This window comes from Lathyrus oleraceus, chromosome 6, assembly GCF_024323335.1.
Source record: "Lathyrus oleraceus cultivar Zhongwan6 chromosome 6, CAAS_Psat_ZW6_1.0, whole genome shotgun sequence".
Classification (NCBI taxonomy): domain Eukaryota; kingdom Viridiplantae; phylum Streptophyta; class Magnoliopsida; order Fabales; family Fabaceae; genus Lathyrus; species Lathyrus oleraceus.
This window is the reverse complement of record NC_066584.1, coordinates 2,250,685-2,267,495: the sequence shown is the minus strand read 5'-3', so window position 1 is coordinate 2,267,495 and position 16,811 is coordinate 2,250,685. Positions and strand designations below refer to the sequence as shown.

Sequence of the window (16,811 nt, the reverse complement as noted above, 5' to 3'; positions counted from 1 at the left end):
TTTAAAAACAAAATAAAAAGGAACAAAAATGAATAAAAAACGAACTTGCAAATATGTGAAAAAATAAAATGAATGTACTAAAATAATCTACGTGGAATATAATTCAGTAAAACAGATAGTCGCCGATCAAATCTCGCAGTTAAAAATACTCGGATGAAAAGACTTAAACTAATCAAATTACAAACAAACACAGATTTGAAAAAAATTAAATGAGCATACCAAGTTAACCTTCACGAAACATAGATCAATAAAATAGATAGTTGCAAGTCCAAATTTTAAATTTTTCGTCCGTTAATTTTATGCGTGATTGAAAATTATTTCAACTTGTATGTCTGTAAAACCGAAATTTTATTCTGGTTGACTTTTTGGAAATTATATCTATGGAAATGCATGTCATGATATGCAGATGATGCAAATGTCATGATGAATGAATGGATTTATTTATCTATGGATAAAATTAGGGTATGACAACCACCCCTATTTAAGTATCTTCGACCAAAGAATATGAAGGATGTTTATCTTCATATAATCGTGGTGGAAGATAGTTAGATACTAAGGACCCATATTTTTTCCCCTTAGAGAGATTAGATGATATGAGATGCTATGGGTTTATGGAAGGTTTTCGTTGCTGGGGATATGAAATGTGAAACAAACTCTTTGAAGATTGTTGAGATGACTGGTAAATGAGGTATGTTAGGGATTGAATGAGGTAAAGTCAAAAGACTCACTAAGGATACTCTGAGAAAAAGGGTCAATTATGGCTTCTCACAGAACAAACCAAGGGGCATTTGACAATCTTTTTAATAAAATGGTAGGTTATGGATTCTCACGGAGCAAAAGGTGGGTTACAGATTCTGACGTAACAAAGAGAAACCGGTTAAAAGGTTATGGATTCTCACAGAATAAAATGAAGGGTTACAGATTCTCATGTAACAAAGAGAAAAGATCTTGGCCTCTCACATAACAAAAATGAAAAGTTATGATTTCTCACATAACAACAAAGGTAGGTTACGAATTCTCATGTAACAAAATGAAAGGTTTTGGCTTCTCACAAAATGAAATGACATGTTATGGCTTCGCACATAACAACAAAGGTAGGTTAGGGATTCTCACGTAACTCAATGAAAAGATTCTGGCTTCTCACAGAATAAAATGACAAGTTATGGATTCTCACATAACAACAAAGGTAGGTTACAGATTCTCACGTAACATAAAATGAGTTATGACTTCTCATAGAACAAAGATAAGTTATGGTTTCTCACATAATAAAATGAATGATTGGATGGTTTTGACTTCTCATGGAACAACAAAGGTAAGTTATTGATTATTACATAACAAAAATGATAAGTTATGGCTTCTCACATAACAAAAATGAAAGGTCATGGTTTCTCACAGAATGAAAATGATAAGTTATGGTTTCTCACATGACAAAAATGCAAGTTACAAATTCTCACGTAACAAGGAATAAAAGGTTTTGAGTTTTCACATAATAACAAAGTGCAGGTTATGGCTTCTCACATAACAAAGATGTAAGATTTTGGCTTCTCACAGAATAATAAAGGTAAATTATAGATTCTCACGTAACAAAAGGTAACAAGTTGGAAGGTTTTGGATTATCACAGAAAAAGAAAGTGTAGGTTATGGTTTCTCACGTAACAAAATGAATGGTTCTAACTTCTCATAGAACAATAATGGCAAGTTACGGCTTCTCACATAACAAAATGAAAGAGTTATGGCTTTTCACTTAACAAAAATGGATAGATTACGGATTCTCACATAACAAATATGAAAATTTATGGCTTCTCACAAAAAAAATGATAAGTTATGGCTTCTCACATAACAAAAATGAAAGGTTTTGGCTTCTCACACAATAATAATGATAAGTTACGTCTTCTCACATAACAAGGTTAACAAGTTATGGCTTCTCACTGAACAAAAATGATAGTGGGTTCTGGTTTCTCATAGAACGGTAAAGATAAGTTATGGATTCTCACATAACAAAAGGTGACAAGTTACGGATTCTCACGTAATGAAAAAGAAAGTTTCTGGATTCTCATAGGATGATAACGATATGTTGTGAATTCACACATAACAAAAGGTGACAAGTTACAGATTCTCACATAACAAAAAAAGACTCTGGATTCTCACAGAACGTTAAAGATAGGTTATGGATTCCCACATAACAAAAATGACAAGTTTACTGTATTCCCATTCGATAAATTAGACCCTCATTCCCGTATTGTGTAATAAGTTTACCGTGTTCATTTATTTTTTATTATGTCAGTTGATTGTTAACAAAAGATTAAAATCATCCACTTTAAAAAAAGAACAAAAAATAAACCCTCAATCCAATGTCGAGTATTTTTCCCAAATTAAATCAACATTGATTGCAAAGTCGAGCACCCCCGCCACATCCAATTTATTTTCATAATAAACTTGCAACACTTGATTCAACGTCAAGTTGTTGATGCAAAACCTTTTTCGTAATAAAAATTAAAAAACAAAGGACCAAGAGATGCACATCTTTTCAGATCCTTTGGTGATCGAATGTCCGAAGCACACAGATTCAAAATGATTATTAGTCTTTCAAATCAAAAACACTTTAGTCAAACTTGGAATAAAAGGACAATGAGACCACATCCATGCATACCCGGAGTACACGCGCGTTTGGTGCACACCTTTGCTCAAATATTTACTCACCTTTGGCAAAGATCAAATTTTTTTGATAAAAGAAAATCAATCAATTAAACTTGTTTTCCGCCCTTGTGCGATCCTGAAAACATTTTCAGAAACGAGTATGCTTTATCCATATTGACGTGAAACAAACAAAGACTTCAGCCTCCAAGAGTGAGCAATAAGTAAATGTTTAATCACTCGGTATGTCTAAAACATCACTCTCTAAAAGCAATCAACCCACTAGTTCTCTTTTAGTAGAACTACGTAGCCTTGAGTTCTCCATAGCATCTGGAGATACATAGGAGCATGATTGAGAAATCTTGTCAGACACCCCTTTAATAAAAAATGTTCTTTTTTTCTTTTTTCTCACTCGATAAGTAGAAGATCGCAAACAATACCACACTAACACTCTTGCACGAAATTAACCAAATGGATCTAATTGAGTACAATGGATGTGAGGGGTACTAATACCTTCCCCTTGCATAACTGACTTCCGAATCCGATTTGGTTGTGACAACCATTTCTTTTTGTTTTTCGTGGGTTTTATCGATATTTTCCCTTTCCCATTTTGGGAATAAATAAAGTTTAATGACAACTGTCATACCCCAAAATTTACCCATCATTTTTCCTGAAAAAAAAAAAAAAAAAAAAAAAACGAAAAAAAAAAAAAAAAAAGAAAAGAAAAAAAAAATTTTAATTAATTAATTAATTAATTAATTAATTAATTAAATAATTAAAATAAATAAATAAATAAAATATAACAAATTATTTTGGACTTGGGTCTCCCTCATTCCAAGCCCATTACCCACAAAATTAGTCTATAAATACTGAAGTTTCAGTAGAGGAAAAGGACTGGGAGTTAGACTTGGAGTTTACACTGGGAGATTCACTGGAGAAAGAAGGAAGAGAAGCAAAATACTCTGAGGTTTCCTTGGAACAAAACCTTGAGGAAAAAGAAAGAGAGAGAACAGAGAAGGACGGATAGGAACTTTGGCATAGGAACCCTGCCAACCCGGAGAATTCAGAATAAAGAAACCCTGAAGGCAGCTCATCCGCCCCGAAGCCATCGCCGCCCAATTCCCGCCGCCTAACTCATTCCGATACCACAAGTGGTCAATCCCTTCAACCTTGAATTGGCAAACAGGTTTGCGTATCTCTATTGTTTATACTTTCAATTGGCCATATCTACACATATAATGCATCATGATTAAATGTTGATATATAATTTGCTTTCGTATGTGAATTTAAATATGCCTGAATACCCTGAATGTTTGACCATGCTGTTCCTGTGATAAAATGCCATAAAGTTCAAGGTTCCTAACATGGGGCTGTTTTTCTCAAAATTCAAAATCCGTGGCCGTTCGCCTGGCCTTCGCTAGGCGAGGCAGAGGCGAACGAGACAGTACCTGATTTTTCTAGTCTGTTTTTTTTTATGTTTTTATCATAGCCATGCATTATTCATCCTATCCTATTTACTGTTGCGATATTTTTCCGGTGTAATCTTCGATTGCACCCTGATTTGGTATTCTGACATGTTTCTTTTTGAGTTTCGAAAAGGTTCACATATCCCAGGAAAAGGTTATTGGCTAGGTATTCCACTTTATTTGTGGGATACCCTTGTGGAGTTTTCACCCTAAATTACCTAATTAATTTTGATGTATTAATTTTAATGTATTAATTTTAATGTATTAATTTTAATGTATTAATTTTAATGTGGGAGAATTCCTCCTAATCACCTAATTAGTTGTAAAACTTTGCCTTTGAATAAGTGATCTTGGACCTCTCTTTGTTGCCTTACGATTACGATATTACGGTCATGTCCCGCGAATGTGGGGATACCCTTAGCAAAGACCCTTCGGTTAAATCATCATAAAATAAATTATAATCCCTCGGATGTTGCCTTCGAATATACAACTTTGTCCCTCGATGACCCTCCGGTGTTGCCTACGATTAAATGATGATAGTCCCTTCGAATGCTAAGGTATCCTCATAACTGTTGCCTTCAATGACCAATCGATGACCCTACGATGACCCTTTTACATCCAAAGGATAAAACTACTTATTTCTCAATAATAAGGACAATTTTACCCTCATAAGGATAGGAAATGCCCGTAAAGACCTTGGGTCGGTATAACTCTTAATTGCTGGCTCACAACTTAAAACACTTTTTCGCACCTCACACCTTTCAAAATACCTTTAGAAAATCACCACTTGGTATACATTCATACTAGAATCATTACCGAGTTATATTTTTCTAAACAATTTTCAAAACTAAACGAGATAACCACTTTGTATACATTCATACAAGAATCATTACAAAGTTAAATTCTCTTTTCAAAACAATTTTCCAAACAATTCACAAACACTTTTTTTAGACAAAAATAATATAAGTGATCGAGCAATTAAGAGCCCATGGATAACCATGGATACAAAGGGTGCTAACACCTTCCCTTTGTATAATGTACCTCCCGAACCCAAAATCTAAATTAAGGTCTTTCCTGTTCTTTTCCACCTTTCCTTATTGGATAAAAGAAAAGTCGGTGGCGACTCTTGCTAACCGCGACATTGCGATTAAAACCACAAAAAGTCCAGTTCACCGTATGACAGAACTGGCGACTCTGCTGGGGAATATTTAAAAAGAGAGGTTACCTTAAAAACAAGATCACTTATTCAATTTGTCTGATTTATTTTTAAGGGATTGCTTGGGTATGTTATGCTTGAGTGAAAGATCCTACACCCGGATCTAGTGTACCTTAGGTAAGTAGCAAGAGATCATCGCGACTGTCCGGCGTATACTGGAATGGTCAAAATGATGGCTACGGTTAATGTGGCACTTTGGATGTCCTGATGTTCCTCATGTTAGTTGAGGAAATATTTGGCATTCGCGTGGTGTCATAAAAGCATTAACCAGACCTTTAGAACCCTAATTGACTCATCCTGACCATTAGAAAGTAGTGAGATAACTGGCTTCGGTTCCGACTGGAGTTGGTTGAGACTCGATACTACACTCTTTGAGATTGGACTTTAGGGAAGCTTCGGTCAACCACTTGGTGTTGCACTGAAGTGGACTTAAGGAAAGGTCAATGATTTGAGATCCTTCTAGAACCCGGTTACTATTCTAAGACAGGTTGAACCCACCAAACTTCAGTGGGGAGGGTACTTACCTATGGAACTCATGCAAGCCTTAAAACCTAGGAATGATTGTTGTATGACTTACTTATGCTTGTTATTTGTTTAATATCATAATATCATAACATCATAACATCATAACATCATAACATTATGACATTGCACTAATCACTTCGAGGACTTAGGGATTTAACTTGGCTCTATTTTGTAAGGCTATGGCTCCCAGGAAGACTATCCGGATAAATTTTGTAGTCATCTCTCCTCAACTCAAGGATTTAGTGTCAGAACTTCCTGATCAGGCTCAGTTCGTCAAAAAGCATGGTTCTCTCCTCGATTTGGTTACCACTGGTTTCAAAGAAGATATGATGAGAGTCCTATTCCAGTTCTTCGATCCTAAACATCATTGCTTCACATTCCCAGATTATCAGTTGGTGCCCACATTAGAAGAATTTTCCCAGCTGCTTGGGATACCTATTCTTGATCAAATACCTTTCAGTGGTTTAGAAAAGATTCCGAGGTCCGAAAAAGTTGCCGCAGCTTTACACATGACAAAGTCAGATATTGAAGCTAATTGGGTAACAAGAAGTGGAGTTAAGGGTTTACTTGCCAAATTTCTGATGAATAAGGCCCGAGAATTCTTAAAAGTCATGAATGTCCATGCTTTCGAGGAGATTCTAGCATTACTAATCTATGGTTTGGTGTTATTCCCTAATCCAGATCAATTCATAGATATGAATGCTATTCAGATATTTCTCGCTCGTAACCCTGTGCCTACCTTGCTCGGCGACATTCTGCATTCCCTTCACACTCGTACTATGAAGAGGCAAGGGACTCTCATGTGCTGCATACCTTTATTATCCAGGTGGTTTATTTCGCACCTTCCTCAGTCAGTCTTGAAGAATGAGCAAAGTTTGAGATGGTCTCAAAGGATAATGTCGCTCTCCCACTCAGACATCCGTTGGTGTCCTCATTTCAAAGAAAACAATATCATCATTGACCGTTGTGGAGAATTCCCTAATGTACCACTCATGGGGATAAGAGGAGGTATTACTTATAATCCTGCTTTAGCCCTACGTCAGTTTGGTTGTGCTCGAAGAGATGGTCCACATGAAATAATTATACAAGGCACGGTGTTTGACTATGATAACGATTCCCAAGGTCTCCGTCAAAGATTTGTTCGAGCTTGGGGCATGGTGAAAAGAAGTACTTTAGGACAGAAAAACTCTATTCTTATGGAACCTTATCTCAGATGGGTCCGCACAAGAGCTCGTGAACTTGTCATGCCATAACTGGCAGTCGGACCACTGATTATTGAACCAGAAGCTGAAGGAGGTACTCCTCAGATCGTTCCTTATCCAGATATGCCTACCGATGTTGAAGAGTTAAAGAAGTCCTGGATCCAGTTGAGAGAGGAAAGGGATACTTTTGAAGCCCAGTTCTGTGCTACAAGGAAGAAGGTGTTAGAGCTCACCGGCCAGCTTAATGAGGAACGAAGACTCAATACATATCTTCGCCCAAAAAGAAGTCGTCCCTGGGAGACCTGAGCTTTTATTGTATTTTACTTCTTATTATAATGAATATTAATCAAATATTATTAATAAAAGTGGCTTTCTTTTTTGGTAGTTTATGCAAAATTAAATTCCAAAAGTCCTTGAAAACATTTCATACATTGCATAGCATAACATGACATTGCATAACAGGTACTCTAAAAGGATCAGTATTCTCACGGTTTTCCTTCAAACAGAAAAATGGACCTCGAACAAACTGTCAAAGATCTCCAGGCTCAGAATGCTCAACTCCAGGAGATGATCTTGAACTTATCCAAGGGGCAGGAGGAACTAAAGACTCTCTTGCTCAAGAAGAAAAAGGACAAGAAATCTGTGAGGCACATTAACCCGGGAAGAAGGCAGTTTACGAAGATCAATATGACTTTAGCACAAGCACTGCAGGGTATGCTAAAAGTAAATTTAATTACCCTCAGAGATCCTCCTGCAAAACCCAACACTACTTCTCCTCGTTATAATCCCAACGCCAGGTGTGCCTATCACTCCGATAGCCCCGGGCATGATACGAATGATTGCTGGTCGCTGAAGAACAAGATTCAGGATATGATCGACGCTGGGGAATTTGAATTTGATCCTCTGGATATTCCTAATGTCATCACTGCTCCTATGCCCGATCATGACAAGACTGTTAATGCTGTAGAAGATGTGAATAGCGATTGCAACTTGGATAATTGGAAGGCTGAAGACACTATTCCAACTTCCTTTAGTCAGGAGTAATTGTTTGTTGTTTATTCAATGTATCAAATTTGGTTAAATGTTTTGTCATTCTCATAAGCATATTCATATTCAATAAATCAATGGACTTTTTGCATTCAAATATTGCGCTCTTTATCTTTCCTGTCATTTTTCAAATAAGCTATGCTTTCTTGCACACACTCACGTAACAAATTGCGTATCCACATCCACTCTGGATCCTGTTGATAATAGTTCTGCTACTGTTCATTATGACTTCGAAAATCCGATCTACCAAGCCGAAGATGGAAGTGAGGAAGATTGTGAAGTACCTGAAGAACTTGCCAGACTGTTACTGAAAGAAGAAAGGACTATACAGCCGCATGAGGAGTCAATTGAAACTGTCGATCTGAGTACTAAAAGTAGACAAGAAAGAAGTCAGAAGCCTCTTGGGGCACTTGAATTACATTGCCCGGTTTATATCCTACTTGACTGCTACTTGCAAACCTATCTTCAAATTACTGAGGACAGTCAAGAGATGATGAATGTCAGGAAACTTTTGATAAAATCAAGAAGTGTCTCCAAGAACCTCCAATTCTGACACCACCAGTTGAAGGAAGACCTCTAATCATGTATTTGACCGTGTTAGAAAATCCAATGAGGTGTGTTGGGGCAACATGACGAGTCTGGTCGAAAAGAGCATGCCATATACCGCCTTAGCAAAAGGTACCGACTGTGAAACAAGATACTCATAGCTCGAGAAAGCTTGCTGCGCTTTGGCTTGGGCTGCTCGCCGACTAAGACAGTACATGTTGAATCATACCACTTTATTGATTTCTAAGATGGGTTCTATCAAATATCTATTCGAGAAACTTGTTGTCTCCTGAAAGAGTTATCACTGATAATAGTGCTAATTTGAACAACAAGATGGTTACTGCACTCTGCACGCGGTTCAAAATAAAACACTCTAATTCTTCTCCGTACCGGCCAAGGATGAACGGCGCCGTGGAGGCTGCTAACAATGTCCAGAAGCTTATACAAAAGATGACAGTAATGTACAAAGACTGGCATGAGATGTTACCATTTGCTTTTCATGACTATCGCACTTCAGTACGCACTTCGACAGGGGCAGCTCCGTTCTCTTTAGTCTATGGAATGGAAGCCATCTTACCAGTGGAAGTTCAGATTCCCTCGCTAAGAATCATGAAAGAGGCGGGCTTAGATGAAGAGGAACGGATTCAGACTCGACTCGATCAGATAAATTTGATTGAAGAGACTCGCGGCTGTTTGTCATAGGCAGATATATCAGAAACGCATGACCCAGGCATTCAACGAAAGGGTCAAGCGACAAGTGTATCAAATTGGCGACTTGGTAATCAAGCGTATCGTGCTACCGCAAACTGATCCCAGAGGCAAATGGACTCCCACGTACAAAGGGCCATTTGTAGTTAGGAAGGTATTCTCTGGTGGAGCCATGATACTTGCTACAGTGGATGGCGAAGATTTCCCGCATCCCGTGAACGCGGACATAGTTAAAAAATACTACGCATGAAAAAGACCCGCTAGATCGACGTATCTAGGCAAAAGTAAGGGCATCCCGGCGAACCAAAATGGTTCGGGCAAAAATTAGGGATATATATAAAAAAATGTACACCCGGCAAGTCGAAAACCTGAAAAGGTGGCTTGGGCAAAAAAGGGTATCCTGGTGGACTGAAAACCTGAAAAGGCGGTCCAGGCAAAAATTAGGGATTAAAGCGTATGACTATGTCCCGTTCTCAGTCAACTTTCATCCAAGTTCAAGGGACTGACCAAGCCAATCACTTCTATCCGACAGCAGGGGATGAGATGCTTGAAGACATAATGGCAGTAGTAGACTTAAAATCAATAGGACTTTTTCTGCATAGCTTTCTCTTTGTTTTTGACAATTTCCTCTTACTAGGATTTCTGTCTCCTTGTACACAATTTGCCTGTTTATAGGCCTTCTTTCAAAAATCAATACAACACTCTTTCAAAAAAGATGCTTTTGTTTTTTAATTTTCTGTTTTGGTTGCGTAAATGTCCATTGATTTAATTTGAATTAATATGTGCATTTGAATATGACCAATGTTTACCAAAATACATGCATAGAATAGCAATAGCAATTACTACCCTACTTCAGGATCAAGGAAAAGGTCTAATCATGCTTCCAATGAATCCACTACCAATTCTCTTCCCCCCAGCAAGCCTGTTTTTTTCCCCAGAAGAAGTTGGCAGTATTCCCCGGCACAGCCAGCTATTCCCCAACAGAGGTCGGCATCATCAGACAGATTGATCATCTCATCCATCCCCAGCCAGGCTCTGTTGAATATCTCTACCATCAGACAGAAATCAGAACCCCCAGCCGAGAGAGGGTCCTCGACACGAATATCTCCAATCAGTAGATGGGGATTTATTTTCCCCAGTAGAGTCCCTAAGCAGAACTTCTCATACGCATAACTCATTCATTGCATCATTTCACAGCATACGCATGCATACAACATTCGCATTTATTTTCGAAAGCATAAAACATCTCATGCATCATGACATGGCATAAAGCTAACTTTACTTTGCAGGTTAATTATCCTCCTGATATAGTCAAAGTAAAAGGCTCATTCAGGCAGACGCCTTTATCAATCACAGACAAGATTCAGATACATATTCCAGATGCAATTCATGGGAACATTCATTCTGACAACACTTCGATATCCTCCTAGCGATGGCATCTTTAAGCCCATCCCAGACATTTATTGCAAGTACAACGTATACAGATACAGCCTAACATACGGTTCATTCTGATTCAGCTCAACATATGACTCCTTCAACTCAGATACGATCTAGCATACGATCCATTCTGACCTTCGACAACTCAGATACGATCTAGCGTACGATCCATTCTGACCTTCTTCAACTCAGATACGATCTAACAGACGATCCATTCTGACCCTCAACAACTCAGATACGATCTAGCGTACGATCCATTCTGACCTTCTTCAACTCAAGTACAGTCTAAAGAAAAAAAAATTTAATTAATTAATTAATTAATTAATTAATTAAATAATTAAAATAAATAAATAAATAAAATATAACAAATTATTTTGGACTTGGGTCTCCCTCATTCCAAGCCCATTACCCACAAAATTAGTCTATAAATACTGAAGTTTCAGTAGAGGAAAAGGACTGGGAGTTAGACTTGGAGTTTACACTGGGAGATTCACTGGAGAAAGAAGGAAGAGAAGCAAAATACTCTGAGGTTTCCTTGGAACAAAACCTTGAGGAAAAAGAAAGAGAGAGAACAGAGAAGGACGGATAGGAACTTTGGCATAGGAACCCTGCCAACCCGGAGAATTCAGAATAAAGAAACCCTGAAGGCAGCTCATCCGCCCCGAAGCCATCGCCGCCCAATTCCCGCCGCCTAACTCATTCCGATACCACAAGTGGTCAATCCCTTCAACCTTGAATTGGCAAACAGGTTTGCGTATCTCTATTGTTTATACTTTCAATTGGCCATATCTACACATATAATGCATCATGATTAAATGTTGATATATAATTTGCTTTCGTATGTGAATTTAAATATGCCTGAATACCCTGAATGTTTGACCATGCTGTTCCTGTGATAAAATGCCATAAAGTTCAAGGTTCCTAACATGGGGCTGTTTTTCTCAAAATTCAAAATCCGTGGCCGTTCGCCTGGCCTTCGCTAGGCGAGGCAGAGGCGAACGAGACAGTACCTGATTTTTCTAGTCTGTTTTTTTTTATGTTTTTATCATAGCCATGCATTATTCATCCTATCCTATTTACTGTTGCGATATTTTTCCGGTGTAATCTTCGATTGCACCCTGATTTGGTATTCTGACATGTTTCTTTTTGAGTTTCGAAAAGGTTCACATATCCCAGGAAAAGGTTATTGGCTAGGTATTCCACTTTATTTGTGGGATACCCTTGTGGAGTTTTCACCCTAAATTACCTAATTAATTTTGATGTATTAATTTTAATGTATTAATTTTAATGTATTAATTTTAATGTATTAATTTTAATGTGGGAGAATTCCTCCTAATCACCTAATTAGTTGTAAAACTTTGCCTTTGAATAAGTGATCTTGGACCTCTCTTTGTTGCCTTACGATTACGATATTACGGTCATGTCCCGCGAATGTGGGGATACCCTTAGCAAAGACCCTTCGGTTAAATCATCATAAAATAAATTATAATCCCTCGGATGTTGCCTTCGAATATACAACTTTGTCCCTCGATGACCCTCCGGTGTTGCCTACGATTAAATGATGATAGTCCCTTCGAATGCTAAGGTATCCTCATAACTGTTGCCTTCAATGACCAATCGATGACCCTACGATGACCCTTTTACATCCAAAGGATAAAACTACTTATTTCTCAATAATAAGGACAGTTTTACCCTCATAAGGATAGGAAATGCCCGTAAAGACCTTGGGTCGGTATAACTCTTAATTGCTGGCTCACAACTTAAAACACTTTTTCGCACCTCACACCTTTCAAAATACCTTTAGAAAATCACCACTTGGTATACATTCATACTAGAATCATTACCGAGTTATATTTTTCTAAACAATTTTCAAAACTAAACGAGATAACCACTTTGTATACATTCATACAAGAATCATTACAAAGTTAAATTCTCTTTTCAAAACAATTTTCCAAACAATTCACAAACACTTTTTTTAGACAAAAATAATATAAGTGATCGAGCAATTAAGAGCCCATGGATAACCATGGATACAAAGGGTGCTAACACCTTCCCTTTGTATAATGTACCTCCCGAACCCAAAATCTAAATTAAGGCCTTTCCTGTTCTTTTCCACCTTTCCTTATTGGATAAAAGAAAAGTCGGTGGCGACTCTTGCTAACCGCGACATTGCGATTAAAACCACAAAAAGTCCAGTTCACCGTATGACAACAACTCTGTTTTGTTTATATTTTGAGCGTTCCTTACACTCGGGTATTTTTCGCACCGTGATAGTATTGTCGAAACTTAATATTATCATATTGATTAACTAGTTGAGAAATCGTCTCGTAAGCAATACAAATATTTTCACATCGTTGTTTAGACATGAATCACAAACACATAGCGATATGTGATAATACTAATTGATGACTAAGAATATATGTAACTGATCAAGAGAATGTATAAGGATAGGTAATGAAATATAATCCCAACATCTCAATTTCATATATTAAATCCTATTTTCATTCAATGGTAGGTTAACCTAGTTATCAAACAAACAAAATTTTCAAAGATTTGACTTACAATTATAAAATTTATTGAACAACTTTGAATATAGGATAAGTCCGGATGGAGATGATAAAAACAAATACTTATTTTTATTCTATTAAGACTCATCAATTTCAACTCAAACTTCCTCTGAATATGAGATTCACTCGCTTCCACTTAAATATTTTTCCAAATGTTTGCAGATATTCCTAATAAAAACATGATAAGCTTCACGAAATACAACCACTATGATAGAGTTGAACACAAGTAAGACACTATAATACTTAATATTTAATCTATCAGAATGCGATTATTCTCTTTTGTCTTGTCCATTCACATGGAAAATCAATCTAGACATCAACCCAATTAAAAAATCCATTTGATACAAACAAATTCATAACACATCCAATCTCTTGCAATATAAATCTTTCTTAATTAAACAATTTTCAATTAGAAATTCCAAATCTTTACAAAATTTGCACATTAATGAATAATAAAGTCAATATGTTCCAACAACTTTCGTAACATCTTACTTAACATTTTTCCACTTAAAAATAAACTAATTCATATATGTAATAATAAACTTGTTTAAGGAACTGTTTCTAAGTTGTTAAGATAGTTTTCGTTTAAACATGTTATTTTTAGGCATGCACACAAGGTTGTCTATTATAAATAGGAGATTAATCTTTAGTTCATTTCTTCCCAAAACACTAGCCCATAATATTCAAACATATGCTGTATCAAGATTCACTTTATTCGATGCAATGTGAACAAAATTTGTTACTTTATTTTAAATTCATACAATCTTTTACATTAGTTTTTAATCATTTTATATATTTGTCATTGTATTTTATTTGCAGTATTCTTAGTCCTATCGGAACAACACCCTTAAAACTCAATTAATCCATTAAGTTTAATATTTTAAAACCGTATCAACTCAGAACCCCTAACGATTTCACTCGAATCTTAAATATATATAACTTGTGAAATCTATTTATTTATAACAACTACTTTGCCAATCGCCACAAATATTTGAAAGCAAAATAATAATGAATTATTTCAAAATTAAAATATTCAACAAGAAATTCTCATTAGAACAAATGATACAAAAGAAGTGAATACGAAATAACACTCTAACTCAACAGGTATTGAAAACGTACATATTTTATTTTCCATGTGGTTCAGACCATAGTGACTAAGGAATACTTATATTTTTATCATTAATGCATGGCAACCTTAGTTTTGGATATTTATGATAAAAGATTCTGAGTCCAAATTCCAATTAAGGTAGTTTTTGTTTTTCTAAGGGCACTTGCGTTTGCCACCATGAGTAGTCAAGCTTGCATAACAAGGACACTTTTCTTGGTTTCCAGCAGTGCCAGGTGGCACGCAGTTACATCTTCTACAACATGTTCCACATGCTCTTTGACACAATCTTGGTCGAGATGATAAACGGCACCTTGCAACACATGATCCATTACAATCTGAAACATGTAATCACGTTTTCAAATTAATCAAAATTATAATCACACACATATATATGTTAAATACTCTTATATTATATTCTGCATGAATTTGCATGTTGTAGTTGTACCTATTTTCTGAAGAAGAGAGCTTTGTGTTTTTGCATGTTGCTGCAGTTCATCAAAAACATACATAAATTAGTAAAAGACTATATTGAAAGTGATTAGTTAATGAACAAAAACTATATACGTACCGATTGATCTGCTGCATCAGCAAGATGGAGGAGGAGAAGTGATGCAAGAAGTGAAGCAGCTAGAAGCTTAGAGAGAGCCATGATTGAGAGATATTATGAGGTAGTATTTATAGCTGATGAGACCAGCTTTAGGAAATTAGTAGGAACAAAAATTGCTAGCTGGAGTACTGCTTTTTTTAGACTCGTGTCAATAGAATATGATAGATATATGCAAGTGGCAAAAAAGAGTAGGTCGAATTTGGAGGCAACCAGGGATGGTAAACAGCAATTGCATGGTGGATAGACAAGACAGTGAAGTGGGACGAGGATGGTTTTTAACTTTGTATTCAAACTGAATATCTTCTCATAAACTGATAAATTTTTGTTTGTGATATTCGATGTATATGAGAAAATGAATCTAAAGGATATACGAGAATCTTAAAAATTCTCACGGCTTTGTCATTTAAAAAAGACATCTTGAAAAATTAAAAACACTCACTAACATTTTTTCATATTATGTAGTGAAACATGTTTTTCACTTTGTTTGAAACATAGCTTTTCCTTCATTTTAGTGGGTGAAATAACAAAATGTGTAATAGAAAGTTTCTATTTTTTCCGTCTGGCTCTTTTTTCTATCGAGGTTAAATAAACAACTTTTCTCTTCGGTTGGTTTTTTTATTAAGGTGAAATCAAAACATTACACAATTATTTTCTATAATGGATTGTAAGAATAAATAAACATTTTACTTAAGGTTGGTTCCTCTTCTCTTATAATATTAATTGCTATTTTTTTTTTAATATACATGTTTTTGAAAAAAAAATTAATGTTGTTAGGATAAATCATATATGTTGTTGTTGTTGGATTTTAATATTTTTTTAAACAAAAACAACAAGAATGTAACAACAAACATTCATAAGTTAGGTCCATGTTTTTCTAACTAACATCAAATAATTTTAATCAATATCTATTAAAGAAAATAATTTTAGAAATTACAAAAAAAAATATATTAAAGAATCAACCTTGAGACATGTATTTGCTCTGCAATCAATTCTATGGAATGACTTCTACCTCATGTAATATTTTTATTATTAGTGTGTTTTCAAGATTATGCACCATGTTTTAAAGATAAATTGTTAATTTACATTATTGGTTGATGTGAGTTTCCTACGGACCACTGATATTTCATGTAGATCGGTGAGTTGACAATATTTTGGCTATTGTTACTTTATTATTACTACAAATTATACATTTCGTAACAAATTCTTACAATGATAATTTATTCCACCGAGGTAATATCTATTTATTAGTCACCTTTTTTAAAACACTATATCTATTTATTAGTCACCTTTTTTAAAACACTTTTCACCATAGTTCAAACTAACAATAATGGTGAAAGGTCAATGAATGACACACTTTGAATTCTAGCACCAATAATTTTGTATTTTTTCGTTACAAAAATGGTGTCTTCCTGTAATTTCTATTTTTAAATTAAAAGTAGAAACTAACAACCGTGGTGAAATATGAGGACATTTCAACACGATTGCTTATTTTAACCATAGTGAAAACTGTTATCTATATAAGTGATACTTATTTCACTTCTAAACAGAACTGTGCCCTAACTCCATAAGCGAAACTACAACCTCTTACGCTTATCCCAATCTCCATACAATTCAGCACACCATTTCTTCATAAAACACCAACATATCTTTCTCAAACTCGTAATAATTAAGAAAATGTGATACAAAATTTGCAAGACATAAACACTAACTCATTTCTTTGTCTTCCTTTTCACATATTCGACACGTTA

The 16,811-nt window shown here is 35.7% G+C and overlaps 1 protein-coding gene across 2 annotated transcripts in view; it reads right to left on the bottom strand.

Moving 5' to 3' along the window:
• Positions 1-14,372: 14,372 nt before the first annotated feature.
• The window catches only part of LOC127093464 (gibberellin-regulated protein 1), a 43,500-nt gene continuing 41,061 nt past the window's right edge, over positions 14,373-16,811 (bottom strand). Inside the window, exons 1-3 of one of the 2 annotated variants that reach the window (XM_051032391.1) lie at positions 15,025-15,347; positions 14,902-14,941; positions 14,373-14,791 (exon numbers count right to left, since the gene is read on the bottom strand). In XM_051032391.1, coding sequence (XP_050888348.1) covers positions 14,610-14,791; positions 14,902-14,941; positions 15,025-15,105 — 303 coding nt within the window. In that variant the 5' untranslated portion in view covers positions 15,106-15,347 and the 3' untranslated portion in view covers positions 14,373-14,609. Of the gene's footprint in view, positions 14,792-14,901; positions 14,942-15,024; positions 15,348-16,811 lie in introns of those variants that run through there. The other variant, XM_051032392.1, reaches the window with a different exon arrangement.